The sequence below is a fragment of the Aquila chrysaetos genome, chromosome Z, assembly GCF_900496995.4.
Source record: "Aquila chrysaetos chrysaetos chromosome Z, bAquChr1.4, whole genome shotgun sequence".
Classification (NCBI taxonomy): domain Eukaryota; kingdom Metazoa; phylum Chordata; class Aves; order Accipitriformes; family Accipitridae; genus Aquila; species Aquila chrysaetos.
In genome coordinates, this window is record NC_044030.1 from 64580813 (window position 1) to 64603260 (window position 22448).

Here is a 22448-nt window from a genome sequence, read left to right on the forward strand (position 1 = left end):
TGTACAGACTTGGAATTCCCCAGAGGGGACTGTGCGTCCCACAGTTATGAAGTGGTCAGGATTGCCAAGGACAAACAAGCTGAAAACACATCAACAAAAGCAACACTACACAGCATCAAGAGAGTTACTTGTCACATGATAGCTACAATAGCTACTCTTCCTCCCAGAGGTTCATGTTGTCAGCACTACTTTCCTCTAAAAATGACAAGATAAACCTAAGCTCTGCTTCATCATCCTTTTCCATCTCAATATCAGTAACTGTGGTAATGTTGTTGTTGACATACAGTAAATATTTCAGGGGTGTATGCAGTGTACTGGTAAAGGCTTAACTTGGATCTCAGTTTCTGTGGGCAGGTACACAGCTGTGGAAGAATCTGTTGTGCTTCACAGTGGTGGCTCCCTGTACAGCTATTGCTTGGGAATTTTTTTATAAATTGTGTGAGAAAAGCAAGATGACTGGACCTTTGGCAGGTAGGAGAGCTACAAGCATACTCACTGCTAGGCAACAAACTCGTACACTTCTGAGTGTGCACAAAGTCCCTTTGCCTGTCAAAGCCAAACTTAGTATTGTCCTGGATTTCTGCTGCCTTCAACAGTTAATTGGTCTGGACTAACAGTACCAGCACTGAGTATTGTTCATTGTCAGAATGTGTTAAGATCCACAACTTGCCCCAGGGTGATTTCTGACAAAAGCTGACCATTTCCAGGAAAGTACTGAAACAAACAAAAGGCTGCTAGTATGAAAAGTTAATAATAGTAGTAAAAAATTCAACAAACCCTAGCTGCACCCTAAGCAGAAACATAATAGACAGGATAACAAACAAGGCATTGATTGAAAAAAATATTAAAATTTAGTACCACCAAGAAAAATCTAGTGAAATGACTGCAAAATACTACAAACAACTCAAATTTTATTGCAAACATTTTAATACTATTGTAGATAAGAAAGACAATCTTGCAGAGCAGGATCAGTTTAACCAGAAAATTGCTTACAAAGGACCCGCTCTTGCTCCCACAGTTATCAACAGCATTTTACAGGCAGACTTCAAGGAAAAACCAAATTTGAGCCTTTGAATTGTTACTGTATTTTTACAAAAGTATGTATCCCCAAAAAAGCAATAAAGGACAAAGAAAAGTACCTCTACTCTATGCGTTTTAGATGTTTTCCTACGGAGGATGTCTCTCAGAGTTGCAACAGTCTTCATTATGTACATTTGTAATCTTTTAAAACTAATTGTCCCCTGGAATTAATAACAACCAATAAGAAGAAAAACAATATAGCCCAAGAAACAGTTTATTGTTTAGGCCTTGAAGAAAGGTAGAGTTACACAGTTAGAAATGTCATACAAAATTGTCACTCCTACTAAATTTAAGAAAATGCAGCCACCCTCAGTCATCAATTCTTGCTGTAAATGTACAAAAGAGGCCAATATTACCTTGGATTTTTTACCCTCCTTTGTTGCATTTTTCAGAATAAGACCACGGTAACATGCTATTAAAAATGATGTAAGTAACTCTTTCTTATATAAATAGTATCTATATTATGTTTCTTATGTCTCAATATATTTTGGAATATTTATTTAAGGATATTGCTCTATCAGATACCCTGGTAAAATAATTTTAAATTACATTATTACGGGAATTTCAGATTATGTCAGCAAAGTTAAAGTAATTTTTTGATGATATCTTTTTATTTTAGTATTTTCTGAGACTGAAAGGTAGAAGCAATTTTGTCTTAACAGGTTGATCAGTCCCTCTCATTGCTGAGATAGGAGCAGTAAATTAATAAGATTACAGAGACAAAAATTGCAGTTAGAACCTATTTCTGGCATAGATAAGAAAAATGTTTAAAATTATTGGTAATGTTTGAGCATACAGACCTACACATCTGCATGTAGTAAACATGAGCCTATGACCTAAAAACCCTAGCTTTTAAAAGACTTGTTCGTATCAATATAGAGAGGGAAATTCACCAAGTGCTTTACTACAACCTTAAAGCTTTTAAAACGTTATGCCTAATGCCACCAGTAATAGAGCCAATCACCTTTAGGTAGAGACAAAGTAACTACATATACTGTAATTACAGCAAATGCATCTCTGTTGCAACCATGAGGTTGGTTATGGTGAATTTCAATTATTATAGCTCCTTAAATTTGCATAAAGATGGCAAAAGTTATTTAGTCCAATCAATGTAGTTAGACTTGTAACTTTTAATTCTACACATATATTCTCAAAGAGATTATTTTATGCAGCCTGTAAGAAAACTAAATATTAGTAGATGATTTACTGCTGTTTTTCAGATTAAGTGAAAGTTTCTGGTCCTGATCACTTTATAGCCTATAACAGACTGACCATGCTGGCCCTACTCCAGTAAAGAAGCACAAGCACACGCTTAATAAAACCCTGAATCCATTCCATTCCATTCCACCACATTTGGCAGATGGCACCTTCCACAACACATTTCTCCTTGTTCTCTGCTAGAACAGGGGAGTACACCACCTACTGAAAAACCACAGGTCTCCCACACAAATCCTGATACCAGAGGGACTACATACATATACTCACATACTTTTCTAGATGAAACCACAGTGTACTTTGCAGGGTCATGCCCTTAGAAATAAAACTTCCTTGTACCTTCCTGAAAAGTAAGCCTCTGAACTACCTTGTACCATTCTTCAGCACCTGATTCCCACAATAGTTTCTAATATCCTTCTTATAATTTAATAGAAGCTCTTTCACTTTAATTTGAAAATACCATGTAAAGCAGCATGTATGGAATGATCGCTGAACTGGCTGCAGTTTGGTACTGTAACTCAGCAATCTATATATAGAATAACTATAAAGTGCTTTAGAATTGTTTCATATGAAAGGTGCAAATAAATACTGTGTCCTCTTATGTGATCCCCCCGGAGACACATAGTCCTCGTGAGCCCACACTTGAGAGTATCCCCAAATTGTTACACCAATTTAATAATGACACTGTTTTCTTACACTGGAGAATGCTTCTATCTCCAGTATTTTCTGGGGTTAGTGTCTCACAGTGTCATAGCCAGCAGGCCTGCTGCTTGCCCTCCATTAGCTGTCTTGCTGGATGCAAACACACTCATCTGGATGGGTAAAGAAAGGTACAGTGCTACTCTGGGAATCTGCACAAAAATGGTCCCTTTAATGTGCAGAAGTTGGGGTTATTAGTTGGTTCATTCTGATTGCCATTTGCTGAAAAGATGAACTGTCAGCACACTGTGCAGTATCATTTCTCTTTTTGGTTAATAGGCTCAAAATTTCAGGCACTGAGTACAGCACATCTCCACAGTAGAATGCTGACAGGTCTATCAATTGTCAGAATTTTCCAGGATTTGGATTATACCATTGAAATAGCTCTGATGAATGTCTATATAATGCATGGTGCAGCACTGCAGTGCTTATAATCTCCCATTCCCCAAAGATCTCACTATAAATGGGAGGCATCTTTATTGCTTTTGTATATGAGGAGTCGAAGCACCAATGAGTGAGCAAAGTGTATCAACATAGACTCGAACCCCAAAATGACTCTGTGGGTCATATTCTGTTGTAGTACACAGAACTCCCCTAAGAACAAGCAGTATTCTATATTTCTAGAGAGTAATTATTTTATACATTAGGGGTAAATCCTGTTCCTACCAAAATCAAGGCAGAACCCGCACTGAATGAAGTATGATCTGGATTTCACATTGTATTTGGAACCAAACTCAAGTACTTTGTTACACACAGCAGAAGTATCAAATAGCCTCACAGCATGCTTGATGCAGTCTATTACAATTATGAATGATAAATGCAGTATCAAACAAACATTTTGCCTTCTTCAAGTTTTTTCTATTCACATTATTGTGGTTCGTGTAACTGCTGTTTTCTTTAACTGTGATTACTACAGACTAAAAAGGGAAAAAGAAATAACAAAGAAAACAGAACACAATAAATCCAATTACCCAGTTCACTGAATAAATGTAGATTATCACCATATCCATATCAAACCGCCATCCACGGCTATCATCCTCAAAGTCCATGTAGTCCATCCTGTGAGCAGCATGTGGGAAATGCCTCCTGGTTACAGTATCTGAGCGTCTTTGAAAACCTGCTGAAAAACAGACTAAGAGATAAAACTTTATAAAAGCAACCAGATCCACTAAAAAAAAAAAAAAAGTTAACCCTCCTTCCTCCAGTTATTTACAGGACAAATGGAAGCAGGAAATCTAACACCTCACTGCTAGGTTTCCTCACTTTGTTGGACAAGCAGCTCTCTGTGGACTTGATTTTGAAAGATTTAAGAGATAGCTCTGTCTTCCATGTCTGGAAAATAATATGTTTGTTTGTTTGGATTTGGCACTCTCTACTATAGTAAAGTAATGCTATCTGCTTATGTTATCCAGACCTATTAAACACCTCTCCTTTGGTGCCTTCTTCCACTGAATTTGATTCAGTGATCTAGAAGTGAAAGGCTCCATATACTGCAATTAATCTCTTGAGTAATTAATCTCTGGATTCCCTAAGTCTACTCATCTGAATTCTTCAGTAACAGACACATCTGTACATGTACACACATAGTTCAACAGCACAAATACATCTGAATTCCTATTTCTAGTATTTGAATTTTTTTTCAAAACACTCTTCTAAATAAATCCTGCTTGCTTTAGTATTATGTCTCTATATGATACATACCACGTTAAAATCCAATTTTTAAACTACTGTTTGTATGCTGATAATATGTTAAAAATATATAGGCAGATGCAAACACAGCCTTTCAAGTGGAAGTAAAAATCCTGTGACTCCAAGAATGGCCTGAGTGTGGGGTCCTGCCAAAAGGTCCTTCTTCTTCATTCCTCCCCTGACTTCACTATGTAGTAAGAGAAGTATTATAGGAGCATAGCTCTTGCATATGTCAAGATATGAGGTTAGAGAAGTGTCTGTGCAGCTGTGTTAGACAGCAGGTTATGGCACAGAAAGGAGGCTGGGGGCTGTGCTGCAAAGGCAGATCTGTCCCATTCTGATGAAGGACAAGGAGGGAATGCAGTCATACGGGTCTGGATTTTCATTCTGTTTTCAGGGAACTCTCAATCTTTACGACACATTCCTTGATTTTGGAAAACAGGTCTTTGCTGAGCTGCCCACAGTCTTCGCCTCTGCACTGACATCATCGCTTTTGGAGTCTCAAGGTGGGTAGGTAATGTACCCTTCAGTGTGCACCACCGCACACCAGTGTGCCTCAGTGTGCGTTCCTCAGTTTTAATCTACTACCATGCTGCCTTCTAATCCAGCTTAATTAAGCCTCCTTGAAGTTCCTCAGTCTTCTGTTTTTGACTAATATAAATAATAGTGTATTGGTGTTCATTTTAACATTCTTGGCCCTTATTCAAGGTAATTAAGAAATATATTTTTTTAAAGTGTCCTAATACAGAACTCTGCTGGAATTTCAATATTATTACTTTTCAGTGGTGGATATTGGCTGTTTCTTTGTATATTTTTTCTGAATTAATATTTTGCCCAGAACTTCTATAGCACAACTGCTTCCATGCCTTCCAAAGAAAAGTATTTTCTCTCTTTGGTATCCTTTCTAAGATGGTTCATCAGAGACCTTTTGACTCCAAATTACACAGGTAAACTGGTCCTCCTGTATTTGTTTAATGACTGCTTTATTTAGAAATTTGCCTAGACTACTGAGACACAGAAATACTTCCTTTGGAGAATCACTCATGCTTAGACATCATGACATCATTGCATTTCTTTTTAGGTTTTTATTTTTAATGACAATTTGGATCTGTTTGTCATGTACAGATACTAAGTTTCTAGATCTCTATACATCAGAATCTCTCTAACATTATTTATCTTATTTTGGAGACTATACATGAAACCTTCATGCTAGTCAAGAGAGTAATGAAGTTTTATGATGGTTTTCAGTGACTCCAAGTGGGCCAAGATTTGCCCCACAGCTAAATATGCTACACTCGCTCTAGGAAAAAAAAGTAAAAAATTCCAGGGATTTACTTTTAAAAAGTTTTAGATTGTAATACCAGAAAATTTTATGCAAGTGCATGAGCTAAACATCTGCTTAAAGATGCTGAAGATCTGTTTAAAGTGTGATATGGACCTCCTTGTTCTTTATGTTATGCTTTAGAGTATGTTAATTTAAAATTATGTTAATTTAAAACAGTATCTTTGATTACTGAAAAATAACATTAGTAATTCAGTAACAACATTTTGAAAAATGTTAGTCGTCTTTAAGTATCTTTCTGCCAAGATGTAATTTACTTGAAAAATGCTCATTTAAAAACTTACCCTAATTTCAAACCTGTATTTTCCCTTATTTCTTTTCTAACACTTTTAAAACATTACTGTCAAATAGAAACCTACATTTATGTTGTTATGTTCTACTTTTTAAATTTAATTTGCAATTGCATTAAATTTTACCACTAATGATACATCATCCACTTTGCCTTTTACACATGAATTTTAGTGTATATTATCCTCTCTGGAGTGACTTAGTCAAGACTGCTACTTGTGCTTTCTTTTTATTTATTTCTATACTTAAAGTAAATACAACACAAAATCCTAGAGGCTATTTTTGGATCAACAGGGATAATCAAGGAATTATGGAAACATGTAGCTACTTTAGTTTTGACTTGGTAGTTCTCACCTGCTAAAGGATTTGGACAAATATTATCCTTCATTTGTATGTCTGTGCAACTCACCTTAAGCAAACCTGCATTGAGTTTATCACAGATTATATTTTGCAATGGAATAATTCTACATTCAAGAACAGCAGTTTCAGTATAGGAAACTGGCTGTTCTCTAATTCTTCTTCCTATAGAAAACCACAGAAAAATTGTTGGTGCTGTATTAAAGGTATGTATACAATCAGGAACTGCTTACTATACACCATGCATAATCCCTGTGGCTTCCCTCAGTATGAGTAAAGTTATTGAAAGTTGACAGGCACTTATGTGGAATAGATTTCAATTCCATTGCTGAAATAGTCTGTTTTTTACCATCTGTAAATTGATTAAGCTTCAGCTGAAAATATCAATAGTACAACTATTATGTAAACTGAATTCTAGGACTTAACAGAGGCTAACAAAGAACAAGAACTGTTTCTTTTCCGTGAAGTATATTACCAAATAAACCTTGTGTACAGTACTGAAACCAAGGATCAGACTTAGAAACCTTGTATGATCATGCACAAAGGTTACTGTAGACTCTATCATCGATACTATGACTACTGTCTTTAATAAATTCTGACATGAAAAATACCTTCAGATGTCTCTCTCTCCAGCTAGAGTGGAAATAAGCCATGTTTCTGCATCTGATTCTAGCCATCTGCAGATAAAAACTGAGAGCTGTAGTGTTCCTCAAAAACTGTACAGCAACATGGAGTAGGGGCTTGAATTATGAAACAGAAGAGCCAAGGGAGCTTCAAATCACTTCTAATGTATTTGCTTCTTTTTTAAAAAGAAACCCTATCTTATCTGATGAATGCAGTCCCTAAATGACTTCTACATGGGCATGTATTTGTTAAAACATGTATTTTACTTAACTTTTTTTGTGCGTGCCTGTGTTGCTATACTCTGAACAAGAACTTCCACTCAGCCACATGAATATGCATGCACAATGCCAGCAGAGTCTGGCAGACTGTTAGTGGAAACCTGCTACTAGATAACAAAAACACTGTTGTGTGCAAATCACACTTTTATACCCACTAAAGCGTGCAAATCAAAAAGGACTTTCACCAGAGCATCAAGAGGCACATCTGTTGCATGTGTCCCTGCCAAAGTTTTTGCAACCTCCTATTGAGGTATTAACAACACTTAAAATAAGACTACAAACAATTTAAAATATTCTCCCAATTTTATAAATTGACTGACCTAATTTTGCTATGACTAAAGAATGTAAGATGGAAAATTTTACTCTAAAAATGTGCCCAAATGAATAATATGCAAGCTATTATAACCATTTACATTTTAAGTGCTCATGTAAAATTAAATTACCTAAGAACAAGTGTTATTAGCTAATCAGATGTACCGAGGTCATTTTGACACAGTCTCTTCTTTCTGATTATGAGCTGCAGCAGATAGATAGAGCTACTGAAAGACTGTAAGAAAAAAGCCAAGTACAGGCTGACACCTTCCCATACATGCCCTTGCCGCAACCAGCAGCTTAGGACCCCAGTGCTTTGGAAGCTGTGCTCAGAATAATGTGTTAAAATGGTATTAATAGGATTTTCTTTTCTTACATGTGTATGTGCATACTTTTGAACAAGATCTCATATTGCCTTCACTTACTTTGCTTTGTGTCCTTTGGTGGAATAGTCTTAGAGCAAGTAAATTGATTTCCTTTCAGGTGAAACTAAACCAGATTATGAGTTCTAAGAGCTCTGATGTGTTCCAGTAATATGCTTCAATCACTAATGGGCAGCCCTTGGTATTTGAAGTAAGTTGCCCCTGTTCCCTAAATGCAAATGTGGACATCTGGCCCTCTGTGTCAAATGTTTTGATCTATCTGTTATGGCTGATATAAATGCTAATGCAAGAATGCCTCAGAGAGGCAGCGAACAATCTTTCCTAAAACATCTTTACGCTATTCATAATTTTACAGGCCTCTTGTATCTGTCTTCTGTAAGATCCTTTCCAAATGAAAAACTTGTGAATTTCCTTTGTACAGAAAAGCTTCCATGCTTCAGATCATCCTTTCCACATTATGCTTCACCCTGCTTTATCCTTCTTTGAGATGATGTAATCTAAAATTATATGCAAAACTGGAGATGTGGGATCACCACAAATCTAGAAAATGACATAATGTTTTCCATTTTGTTATGATCCTAATAATTCCTGCTTACCTTTTGACTATGGCTGTGCATTGAATGTTTTCAGAAAACTAATCACAGTATTACCCAGTTCTCTTTTCTTAAGTGGCAATAGCTAATTTACAGCTCATCATAGTGAATATTATGTATTATGGAGATTGCATAGCCTCTGTGGGCAACTGCTCACCACTTAACTATCCTCACAGTGAAAGTGTTTTTCTTACTTGCTGTCTGAACCTCTCATATCCATTATCACTCATCCTCCTGCCATGCACCACTGTGAACAGCTAATCTGTCCTCTTGGTGGTCTCCTTATAGGTATGGTAAGGCTGCCTGGAGATCCTCCCCAAAGCCTACCCTTCTCCAGACTGAACAAGCCAGCTCCCTCAGCCCCTCCTCACAGGGCAGGTGCACCAGGCCCCTGAGCACCCTGATGTCCCTCTGCTAAACCTGCTCCAATTTACTGCCATCTTTCATGTATTGGGGGGGAAGGGGGGGTGCAAAACTGCAGTATTTTAGATATGCTCTGCTGACTAGCAGAGGATAAAAACCTCCCTCATCTACTGCTGTTCATAGATCACGCTCCTGTTCATAAAGCCCAGGATGCTGTTGGCCTTCATTGCTGCCAGGGCACATGGCCAGTTCATGTGCAGCTTGCCTTCCAGGATGCCCAAGTCCTTTCCAGAGGGCTGCACCCCAGGCTGTCAGTGCCCAACCTGTCTCATTGCCAGGGGCTCTTCCTTCCCAGGTGCAGGACTCAGCATTTGTCCTTGTTGAATTTCACAAATTTCCTTTCAGCACATTTCTCCAACGCATCTAGGTCTCTCTGAATGGCAGCGCTGCTGGTGAGTCTATCAAGCAGTCCTCCAATCTGTTGTCCTCTGCAGACCTGACGAGAGTGCATTCTCTTGCCTCCTCAAGGTCACAGATCAAGAGAACTGTTAGCTGTCAAGTTCATATTTACTATCATCAGTGAACTGAATAATTTAGTATCACTAATAAACTTTTTCAGGTGTATAAGCATCACTTCTCCAAACCACATATGAATGTTCTGAACTACGCAGACTGCTCTGGGATTCCAACAACAATCCAATGTAGTTTGCTAGATGCTATTTTACATCGTATTTTTCATCTTCTACCTTGGTCTGGTTTTCTTTTTACGTGCCCTACTGAAAGGGACTTATCTGCTGAAGCACCTGCTTTACTGTTTCAGCCCATTTCTCCAGTCTGTCTTGATCTCTCTGAATAGAAGCCCTGTCAGTGAGTCTACCAGCCGGTCCTCCAATTTGTGTCATTTGCAGACCTGATGACAATGTGGAGAAATGGGCCAAAATTTCCCAGCATTCTGTACTTTTTTCAAGGATACAGTGTTTTTATGCTGCCTTCACAAACAAGGTCTCATCCCAAACTTCTTGCATAAACACTAGCCTTCTCCCATATGCACATCACGCAGCATCATACTCTGGTTATGCTAATATAATAGCTAAATTGCAGGATTTCCCAGTTAAAATGAGCTATGAGATCTGTATTTCCAACAAAGAAAAAAGCATATATTGCTTGAGAGGTTTATGAGAGGATGGCACTTATCCTGTGTGAATGCCTGCAAGCATGTCCCATTGACTCCAGATCCCATGTCCCAAGCTCTCAGTCTCAAGCCCTCCACCAAACTCAAGTCCCCAAAGTGTCCAGTTCCTTCCCCAAACCAAGGCCACTCAACCCAACCACCATCCTTCTCAGATCCAGAGTTTCAGCTTTTCTCTTCCTCCTGCATGAAAAGCTTGAACCTCCCTACCCTCCTGCCTCAGATATTGCAGCTCCACACATCTATTGTCTCAGAAGTCAAAATCTCATTTTTTTTCTGGAGAGAGCCCTCAAATTCCAAACTCCTCTTGCCCCAGGATGCACACCAGAATCTCCAGCTTTCCTATGGTAAAACTTCTACCATCACCTTTAAAGGCCTTTCTCATTGCAAAGTCCAATCATCTTCCCAAACCTCCCTCGCTATCCTACTCCTACCTTCCTCTCACCTTCTCTCTGCTCTCTTTGAATATTTCTCCACTCTTGCCCTTGTGATTTCTCCTGTGGGCTCCCACTGGCTGCTAGCACCTTATAACCATGTGACAAAACTTATATGATGGCCTAAACATCTCTCCATTCCTTTTCCATCACCAAAATCCAAGTCCTACTTTCTGCTAGCAGTTGGGCTTTAGAAAACCTGGATGTAAAGTGTACTTAAACTGGACATAATCCTTACCTGAAACCATTTTTATATTCACTATGATGTCTGTCTTACTAGCTGTAAGACTTTTGCAGGGCTTTTGGTTTAAATGTAGAAATCTGTGACAGTCCCAGAAAGGTAAACTGTGTGTAAGTAGTTATTTGCACATGTATAAAATGTGATTTATTGAACTCACTGTGCATACAATACAGTGTCCTTCTGTACAGGAACAAATCAGCAGCATGCAGGCAATTTAGCAGGGAATACACAGTAACTGCTTTTCAAGATGTCGAAGAACATTCTCTACAAAGGGTCTAGAAAAGCAACCGATTACTGTGAAAATCTGAAAACGCCATGTCCTGAAGTGTTTCATATAGGACGCAAGATGTGTTTGCTCAAGGGGCACTCCTTTTTATAAGGCAGAATGGTTAGGAACCACTGTTCCCCACTCCTACAGCAAGCTTTTTGTTTTGTGACTTTCATAAGGCATTTGACATAAGAAAAAGAACAGCATGCTACAGACAAAACTATGCAGAAATCCCCAAATGTGGTAATGCCACTAACTGACATACACTTCATCTGTTGAAGCAAAATATTTATAAAAACTGCAGTCCTACAGAATCAACCACCAGGTAAATAATGCTTTTTGCTGATAGGTATCAGCCTAACTATTGGCACTTACATCTCTACTCTCTTAAAACTTTATAAATCCTACATGGATCTGGGAAGAGAATATACACAAATGAATCAGAAATCACTTAGCAATTATAAGAAGAAAAAAAACCCCAAAATAATTCATAGAAGTTCCTGCAGCAGTTACAGTTCTTACAAATATTTATTTCATATTGCTCTAACTTTACATATTATTTTCAAGATTACGAATATGATGATCTATTCCTTTTTTTTTTTTTTTTTTAGCTATTCTCTGACTTTTTCTACAGGGATACATAACCAAATTAAACTCAGGATTTAAGGCTATATAGTACACATCAATACATAAAAGCTGTACTTGAATTCAGCATTTCTTTGGGCTGTTTATTGTTAATCACTGCAATTAGCACCTTCAGGACAGAGAGGAGGCAACTTCTCATTTGAAGTTTTTTTCCTCTGTGAAATAGTGTAAATTTCATTCAATCATCATTACAAATATTTACACATGACAAAGAGATCTGACAGTTTTACTATGGATAGGAAATGAAGATGAGATTTTTTTCCCCATTCAAATACAGCTTACTGGATTTCAGTGAGGTTTATTTATAATTGAAGTTTTTTGCCTGTTCCTACCACTAGTTTGAATTCTAAGACATAAATATATGTCTGCCATAAATTAACAATGACATTCTGAATATTAAGTAAATAACCAAACAAAAGTGTGTGAAGGCAGTTACCTCTCACTATTTTATAGATTACTAATTCAGCTTTTACTGATTAAAACACAAACCATAAAGCTAGCTAGTATATCTTATCAAAGAACCAGGTTATTGGAAAAGAAAACAACAGAAACCCCTAAAAATGAATGGCAAAATCCATAAAGCTACATTAAATACATGCATACACATTTTACATTGAGTATTTTGCATAACTAACATTTTCCCTGATTTATTAAATATGAAATCTATTTACCAATTTTATGAGACATATTCAACTACTACTGTGCCCAGCCCCTCTCATAAATTCAAAGCAAAAAGAGAACAACTCATTTTTTCTATCTTGGGCTGTTTATTTCCCTGGAAGTAAAAGACTCAAGAAGAAAGAGGACTGTGGGAGGGCAGAATGAGCTTAGAAAACATACTCTGTCCAAACATCTGTGATTATTTTATAATTATCAATACTCATAAATACAAACTAATTGGCTAGTTTAAGTGCGGGGATGCATACTAAACCAGGAGTAATTAATCTCACATTTCACAAAGTAAAAGTCATTTGACTGTGGAAGCCATGAAGGAATTTTGACAGCCAGTCTGCAAGCAGGGTTTTTTTAAGTAACCAAGTGAATTATTTGTTTGCTTTTTCTTTCTTCCCCTAAACCATAACACACTAAGTATCAAACAGGCAGTACATCATGTAACAGCTTTTCAAAATTATTTATAGCAAAACCTACTCTCCTACTTTAAAACCACTTTATTTCAAAATTCAATTAAGGGTGATGAAATAAAAATAATATACAGTAATTGTAATGCATGTCCTTGTTTTTCAGACTGCAAACTAGCTTTGTGAATAAATGAAACATTGGTTTCTTTAACTGCCCTCCCCTTTACCACACCTGTTCTGACTGCAATCCATATAGTCTTGATGACTGATACTGAGAAATGAAGCTGCATGGTCTCCTTGAGAGAGCATATCATGGATCTAAATGCACAATTTGCACACATTCTAGACCATAAAATGTCTTCCTTTAATTTTAAAGGTAAGTTTTCTACATGTATATTGATGACATACATATTATAGTTACAGTAATTTTCATGCATTTGCCTTTAAGATGGGGATTTGTAATCACTTTTGTTCACATCTGCATGTAGATAAACTGTATCTTAACAGTGAATTTAACTTGTGGACAACTTCTCTCCTTGCCATGACAGTGCACACAACAACAACCAGGAAATCTCAAACAGCAACCGGAAGTATTTAACTTTTTGTGGTATGTGCATCAATAATCTATATGAAAAATTAATTTTAAAAAGTATTCAGAATATTCTGACTCTGTGAATTTTCTTATTATTTTTTAATCTATTTTCCATTTATCTTCCACTGTCTCTTCACTGTATCTCTTACTTACCATGGTCGTGAACCCTATTCATCAACACCTTCTTCTGTTGTTCCTACTTTTTATCACTGAACATTTCTACAAACCATGTTGCAAGTTTATGTTTTCTTTACATTTGTCATCTCCTCAGCTGATCAAATACTGTATTTCAGCTGTCAGCAACTCTTCCTAAATTATCGTCATAAAAGCCTTCACCCTTTTGTATCATATTGCTGTAATGGCATCACCTCCCTCTAGCTTCATTTTTCCCTACCATTCCTCCCTAACTGCTTACATCTCTTCAGGTTCCATTTATTCGGACTACTACCGTACAAAATATGTAGAGGCAAAGCTATTGATATTTATAGGTAGGCTTAACATAATAGCTCAGGATGACTGAATAAGTATAAAATAGCATTAAAAAGGATCTCATACCGATGCTTGTCTCTAGTGTGAATTCTACTTAGCATACTGCTCAATTCTCTTTAGATGCTTATTTCTTGACTTGCATGATTGCTAGATTTTGTTAAAAAAGTACTAATTTAATACTAAAGATCATTTAACAAAAACTTTGCAGAGTTTTGTTATACACTGCTGTCGACAAGCCTTTCAGTGCTTAAGGCTTTAATGTTTTAAGCCAATTTTAGTGGAACACTGTAAGATAACAGAGTAATGCAAATACTTTCTTAAAAATAAATTCATGAATTGGCTCTACTTGTCTTAAGACAGGGTCAGTCTGACAGGAAAGGTCAGAGGGAACACGCAAGATAGGCATGCCAGGGCCTCACCACACCCCTCTGTAAGACAAGGCTGTGTATATTGACACAAAGCATTTAGTTTATTTGCAAATCTAGCTGTCTGGCAACATGCCTCCTTTAATTCCTTCAGAGAAACTGGTGAATGACCTATCTTGGAGCCATGCCATTTTCTTCGAACAAATTCATATTCAGCTTTAGCTAATGTCAACCCCAGAAATTCCTACTTCCCATCTGAGCAAACAAAAGAAATATTAATTCCTCTGGAGAATGAAAAATACAAAGCACAAGAACATATCTTGACAAAGCTGGCATAGTTTTTCTGAACTGAAAAATTTCTGATGCTGACAGTACTTAACCAGTTTTTAGGAAGCTAACCAAGGTTTTAGGCAAAGAGCTGTCTGAAAAGCCTTCATATATGTTCAACAGAAAACTAAAAATAAATTTTCACAAAGAGAACTTACTTAAAAGGTTATCAAGAAAGAAACTATTTAAAATAATAATAAAAAATGTTTACACACTGTTAAAAAGTCCTTCCTTTAATCCTTCATTAAATGTGTAATGGTGGTTATCTCTGAATTTTTCTGACACAATTTCAAACATCCATCTTTATCTACTCAGCTAAGATATTCAACAAAAATCACCTGACTTTACTCTGCTGATTGTTCATCTCTTGCTTCTTTGCAAAGGTATGCTTAATCTGGCTCCGATCTAATAAAAATAAAATCACCTTTTCTTGCTTATTATTCTCACATGTCACTTTGAGTGCTTTCATGCTTCCTCTTCTGGCCTTCATCAGATTCAAATTTTAGCTTTTGTCTTCACTTTTAAGGGTCTCCAAAACTCTGCCTTGCCAAAAAAAATGTTGCCTCACTTTTTATAATTATGCTATGCAAGTACCATATTCCTCCAGAAATCTTAGCAGTTTCCTACCCAGTAAGTGCTCTAGGATGAAACTGAACTCACATTCATGTCCAAACTTTGGAATGGCATGATCTATCTGTGTCACTGGTACAGATCCATGAAACGGAAATCATGGGCACATTAGGTAGCACAAACAATGTACGTGTTCATCCTACTTTATTCTCTATTAACTCATTGATAGTGATGAAGCCACCTGATATCTCTACAGTCTATTCTCAGCCAAAAATTCTTCATTATTCTTACAGTAAATGGGATTTCTATGAAGTGTTGAATCAAAGGACTGAACACCAGGCAAACTTAATTTTCAAGGTAAGATTTGATTACACCAGCAGAGTTGAGACTCTTTAAGGGCTACTTCAGTACAATCTGCTCTCCTGTGCTGTGCATTTCAGTGCTAAATGGATTGGGGGAGTATGCTGGGGAAGCATGTCTGACCTAACCTTTACTAAACATCATTAGTTCACAGCTAATTAGGAATATAACCAATTTTACTGGTCATTGCTCAGTGGCCACAATCTATCCTTGTGCCATTCTATTTGGCATAGCTGGCAAGGATCATTCCCCACTTCCACTAAAATGCATAGAAAGATACTTGCTAACTCCTGCCAGTGATAAAGACAGAAGGCATCATTGCTTCCACCTGTTCACAGAGACCTGTCATAACATGAACTAGTCTCAGCAGAATCTTACACAACACATAAAAAATTAAGACCAAGAGATATTTTATGCTCTAAACAAATTCTGTGATGAAAGACTACAACTTCAAAAAGCTAGTAATTTGAAGTTTACCTAGGGTGGTTTAACTAGGATTATGTATTGTTCTCAATTGTCTTTAGAGGGCAAATAATAGATATTTATGTAATCTTATTTGATAAATACATGAACTCCTTTTATGATGCCTAAATTAAAACTGTCATGGAAGACACCACTGTCATCAAATTGTAGGATATCTCATAAGAACAGGCATACTAAGAGTAGACTAAAGGTCTTCCTATCCTATCATTCTTTCTCTGACACAGTCAAACAATGAGGAATTCGTGAATGGTGAGGAAAGAACCTAAGAACAGGGCAAGCATATTGCAGTACTTTCCTGGTATTCTCTCTCAGCTCGCAGGCACTTGCAGTTCAAGGATCTCTGCAGGCAAATGTGGTATCTTTGAGTTTAATACACTTTACTCCATTTTTCTTCCAAGAATCTGCCATAATTTGAACCCATGCTCTGGGATAATGATAATTTCATTTAATGTCCTCTAGTTCTTTTATTATGGTGAATAACAGCAGCCCCTTCACTTCTGCCATGGCTCTCATGATTTTAATTACATCTATCATTCTCCCTCTTTAGTCATCTCTTGTTTTGGCTGAAGCATTCTAGTCTATTTACTTATTCCTCATCAGGAAGTAATTTAAAACTGACATTCTTATGACATTCTTATTTATCTTCTCTGGACCCTTCCAGTTTACTACCTCCTTTTGTGATGAAAGGAAAACAATGTAAACATTACTGAAGATCACTCAGTACCATGACAGTCTTATGCCACTCCTTGCACTTGGCTTTCATTTTTATCATCCTGAATATTTCAGTACTGCAAGGAAATGTTATAACCTCCATTTCTAGCAACAAATATGCTAGATAGTACAAACTGTACCATATACCCATCTAGGACCAGAGTGCTAATGTCCCTCCAATGAGAAAGATGAATCATTTATTTCCATCCTTTGTTTGCTATCTTTTAACAACCTATTAATGGATGAGAGGCCTTTCCTTCTTATCCTGAACACAGCTACATTTTTTCAAGCACCTTCAGAAAACGACCTTCTTAAAAGACTTTTGGAATCTGTAAGCTGCAGGGTGAAAAGCACAATACCTCTAACTCCCCTACAAGTTCATTTGGGTCCCTGCAGTACAGCTGGGGGACCATGGCTGCATAAGAGTTCTAAAACGTTCTTAGTTCGTCTTACCAGCCAGTATGAACGCTTGGTTCCCTAAGCAGAACTAAACATGCCAATCTAACATCCATTCAGGGACATGTCAAGAAATATATGGGGAAAGGCTACAGTATGCTTTTTAGCCATGCCCATTCTATCACAATCCTTGCTGTTGCATAATTATAGCTATCAATATTCCTGGTACAGCAGTCTTATAATATCACTGTTAAATGGAAACAAGCAATCCTGATGACACATACAGATTAGATAGAATTTGATTCCCTTCAATGCACTGATGAACCAACAGAGGTGACTGAGCAACCATAATTTCTGAGAGGTATATCACTCTCCTACAACAGGCTAGCTCTGGATGCAGTCTTCAGGACTGGGAAAAGGCTATGAAATATCTTTTCCAATGGGACTGTGGCTCTGAAGAAGTCACTAAAGAATAGCCTCTGCAAAACAGCTTAAAAGATAAAGCTATTGATACTTACAGAATGCTTTGTACTAACACTGTTGGCAAAACAGCAGGGACAGAGAGTGGCAGTGCTAACAGGGCTGAAGCTTAAGACATCTCTGTGGCACTGACCTTTGTACTTTAAAGTTCCCCTTCCATTTTTTTTTTTTCTTTCAGATTCATTTCTGCTTGGTGAAGTGCCAAAGTGAAGGCTTGAAGGCTAGTCGGAGCACAGCTGCTCTGTGGAACCCAAAATGGAACCTTGGAATCAAGAAATCAGTCTTGTGTTTCTTACCAGTGAGCTGCTGGAGCTGAAAGGACTTGTGGGGAAGGAAAATGGGTGCAAGTGTTAGGGTCCAAGTGCTGACAAATCAGCAAAATGACAAAGTTGCCATCAGTGCAGCTGACCTAAGACACATTCAAACATCAGTGCCTGGATTCTGTGTTTTCTGTCTTGGTGTACTATAGGCATAACAGATGCTCAAAGACAACACTTCCTAGTAATGTGTGTCTCCTTGAGGCAGAAAATTCACTTACTATGAAGACTGTAGACTCTAAATGCATCTTGTGAGAAATGCATGTGTGCAAATTAGCTTTTTGTGATTCCACAAGCTATACTGAAGAATCTGATGGATCCTGGCTAAAAAAAGGAAAGCCTTCTGGTAAAGAAGCATTGCATGGTCCCACAACTGCAGTCATGAGTAGTATGACAAAGCAACAAACAACTTAAAACAAAGAAATGAGGAAGTAAGGAAATTAACTGAAAGAAAAAGTGCAGTAAGGAAGGATGGAATAATAGGACTTGGAAACAATAGCTCAATATAGGGATTATTCTGAGGGAGTTCTTATACTCCAGCTTTACTCTTTATAGCTAATATCAATGCTGTACCTTCTATTTTCAGTAACACCTATCTTGTTTCTCTTTTCAGTAGATCACAGCGTCAGAAACTTGAAAACCAGTATCACTTTTTTCTTCTTTTTAAACAGAGAAGTATGAACTTAAAACATAGTTGAGGTAATTTTATAGCTGTAAATTTTCACAGCTGTTAACATTCTTCCTTTATGGCATATCTAACTGAAATCATGGTAACAAGAATCTTGACTCAAGAAAGTAGATTTTAAAGTGTTGTACTCCAATTTTAAAGACAGAGAGATACAAAAATGTATCGACAGGTATTGTTAAAAGCTTTCACAACATTTCTTTTTTTTTTTTTTTAAATATGTAGGAAATTGCACACACTTTTCTCTAGAGAATGATTACATAAAAGGACATGGCAGATGTGACCTACTGAGGTGGTGGGAATTTCCACTGGTACTAGCAGGCATTGAAAACACTGTATCTTGCAATCCCTGACTGATGCAGAAGTCAATAGCTTTTTACTAAGTCACTAAACAGATGAGATCAGTAAAGAACTAGCACAGAAGAGAGTGACATGGCAGCAACACTGGTATTTAAGAAGGCAATGTTTCGGACAGCTGTGTGGTTCCGGTTTCCTATTGACTAGATCTAATCATGTTCCCATTCAGTGTGGGACTTTTAGGCTATCCTTTAGAGACAGGTAAATCCAGCATTCTGAATTACCTTTGTGGAATGGTATGCCCAATTTTCAGGTAGCACAATACTGAAGCTGTATGACGTCTCCAGATCTTCCTTTTATTTTCAATTATTTATATTTTGTACAAAGCTCAGCATGGTAGCTTCTCATATTTATGAAATACATAATCCATATGACACTATGGAACGTATATGAACTATGTCACATACATAAAGTAATGTATTAAAATAAACCAATAAGCTCAGCATCAACATCCGCACTACATTAGCTGCTGTTAGAGAGAAGAAATACTCATCTTTGTTTTTCCTCCCAACAGGAATACCAAAATGATCTACCAGTCCTCAAACTTCTTTAGTCTGCTCATTTTTGATAGGTAGGAGCATTTCTTGTTATTTTCAGTATCAAATCATGACCTTGTCTGACACAGTTTTATAAGTGGAGGATGAGAATGTATCAGATTTGACCTGTAGAAGGGCCTGGGTAGACTCACAAAAGGAATATAAAAAGTTTGTCCTGTTTTATTTTTTCAACATACTTTTAGCAGCAACCTATATTGTTCTTACAAACAGGAAAAATGTATCTGCCAGCTCTCTCAGCACTACAGAAAGTAACTACGTAAGTAAACATAGATGAGGCCTGGTGAAGAAAGACCATTAGACTGAAAACAGGGAAACATGGTTAAACAGTGAATCCCACATTTCAGTGGTCCAACTTAAATGTTTATCAGCTAACAACCAGTTAATAACCATGAAAAGGTTTAAGTGTTAAAGTAGCAACAAGAGGACTAAGCTTTCTTCCTATAATAAGCAGAAAACAAAGCTAAAAACACCCACACCCGCTACTCCACTTTGTATGTATAAAACAAGCAATACAGACAAATATATACGATATTATTCCAACTTTTTAATATGACTTCTTTCACAAAAGACTGATTCTGATTGTTTTTGGAGAGGTCTTTATTGACCACACTCAGAACTAGTAAATTTTTTCCCAGAGTAATTTTCTTTATCCCACTATGCAGACACAAATTTTTCCAAACAGGAAACTACATACAATTATCCTGATAATGCAAAAGGTACACAAACAAATTGTCTTTTTACAATTTGCAGTTTATCTTTAGATTCAGAGCACTGTGTATGAGTCACCCTGGAGAATTTAACTCAACTCTACTTCAATAAACATCCATCTCTGATTTCCTATGGCATGTATTAGCTAGAGACTTATTTTCAAATATTATATGCAAGACTGAGTGAAGTTTAAGGAAAAATGTAAAAACTTACCTTCAAAAACTCTGAAGGCTTTCTTGCAGCTTGGTAGAGGCCATTTTGCAGAATTTGATTTTTGAAAATTTTCTTTTAACTTCAAATATTCCGTAGGGAAAAAAGATTTGGTAGAGTTGTTCAGTTCTACAATAATTAATGAGAAAAGACGTATAGATCAATGCTGTAAATATAGCAGTAATTTGCATATGTTTATACTACAACATAAAATGCCTTATCTACTATGTAATCCTTGTTCTGATTATAACACCTCTTAAATTGTTTTAAAATCACATAAACCCAAGCGTTTCCAGATACAGCAAGAACAAGTCTTAAACATGCTGTTTTGATTCTGCTCCTCTGAAACAAAGCATTTAGGAAAGATGATGTCAAATTCTAGCAAAATGAAGTACATAATAAATCATCCTATTGAAATTATGATGACCTCTATGAATGAAAATTACATCTATCAAACTGACTGTGGTATTAATTCTCAGTTCATATTGTTTTTTGTTTAACACCATCACTCAGTAACAGTCAGTAATGCAAGGAGAGGGGAAGATTCTGAAAATTTTTTTGGAGATTTTTACAATGTGGATTAATAGGAATTAAGAACACATTTGTAGAATGATTAATGACACATTGCAAGAGTTGACATAACTTATTAATCTCAAGAAATCAGCTTTAAAACTAACCTATGCATAGTAATACAACAATGGAAAACAATTTAAAAATCACCATATTTTCCTACCACAGAAAAGAAATGATCTGCTGATAACAGAGTTGCCAAGCTATTAGTTAATGAGGCAAACTTCAACCCCCCCCCCCCCCCCTTTTGGCCCTTCAAACCACCATAGCTCCAGATAAATATTAGTAATAGCAGCTGCTACCATAATTCCTTCTGTACCTTAGAAGAAAGAAAGAAAAGGCCCTTCACAGATCTTTGAAAAGGCTTATGTATTATTACTTTACCTGGTTCACTGCAACTGTATATACTTTTTCAATAATCAATATTTTATGAAAGGATCAAATCTTTTTCTCTGGCAAATTTGAGAAAGCTTAGCTTTTTGTGAATAGAAAGAAGAAAAAATTCCAAATGTCCTTTCATTGCAGTAGTTTTTTCTATGTAAGAGGAAGGCATTAGCAGATTTCAAGCAAAAAATACATGCTGGTCTTATTCTAAAAATTATCTTGTATTTCACCATGTCAGAACGCAGGTGGAATAAGGCTACACAACACATGCAGAGTACAGAAATCTCTAAATCCTTCTACCTCATTATGTTAGGTGCACTACTGCACCCATAAACCTCTGTCACTGAAGGGAAAGAGGCCATTTTCTCTCCTAAAAGTAAAAGGAACAATCTGTGTATTTTTCACTAGCAGTTTTTCATTTTTATATAAGAGCTTTATATGCTACCAAACATATTTCGATTAAGTACTATTTGGATTCAGAGAAATAGCCTCTGATGAGACTCTGCTTGCCTCTCACAGCATCAACAGAGAGTATTTCAGTTTCCTTCTACAGGCCATACAAATTGACTCAGTTCTTTCAACTTTATTGTCCAAATTTAAACACTGAAACCTCTGGTGAGGCACCTAATTCCTGTTTTTCAGAAAAGGCAGTGGTGACAACTCTTAGTCACTTTTAGAAGGTTGCTTGGTTAGGCTTTTAATGAAAGATCCTTTCAGGCTGACCAGGCCACCTGTCTTTCTGTGAGTACGTGACCCTTTCCCTGCCACGGGCCTGGACCTCCTGTGCACAACTACTACACTGAATCTG

General features: G+C 36.8%; 1 protein-coding gene across 5 annotated transcripts in view; it reads right to left on the reverse strand.

Moving 5' to 3' along the window:
- Nucleotides 1–891: 891 nt before the first annotated feature.
- Nucleotides 892–22448, reverse strand: part of RNF180 (ring finger protein 180) — an 85364-nt gene continuing 63807 nt past the window's right edge. For 3 of the 5 annotated variants that reach the window (XM_030003994.2, XM_030003995.1, XM_030003993.2), the window contains exons 6-8: nt 20690–20815; nt 3966–4114; nt 892–1241 (exon numbers count right to left, since the gene is read on the reverse strand). In XM_030003994.2, the coding sequence (XP_029859854.1) occupies nt 990–1241; nt 3966–4114; nt 20690–20815 (527 nt within the window). In that variant the 3' untranslated portion in view covers nt 892–989. Of the gene's footprint in view, nt 1242–1278; nt 4115–20689; nt 20816–22448 lie in introns of those variants that run through there. The other 2 variants (XM_030003997.2, XM_030003998.2) reach the window with 2 other exon arrangements.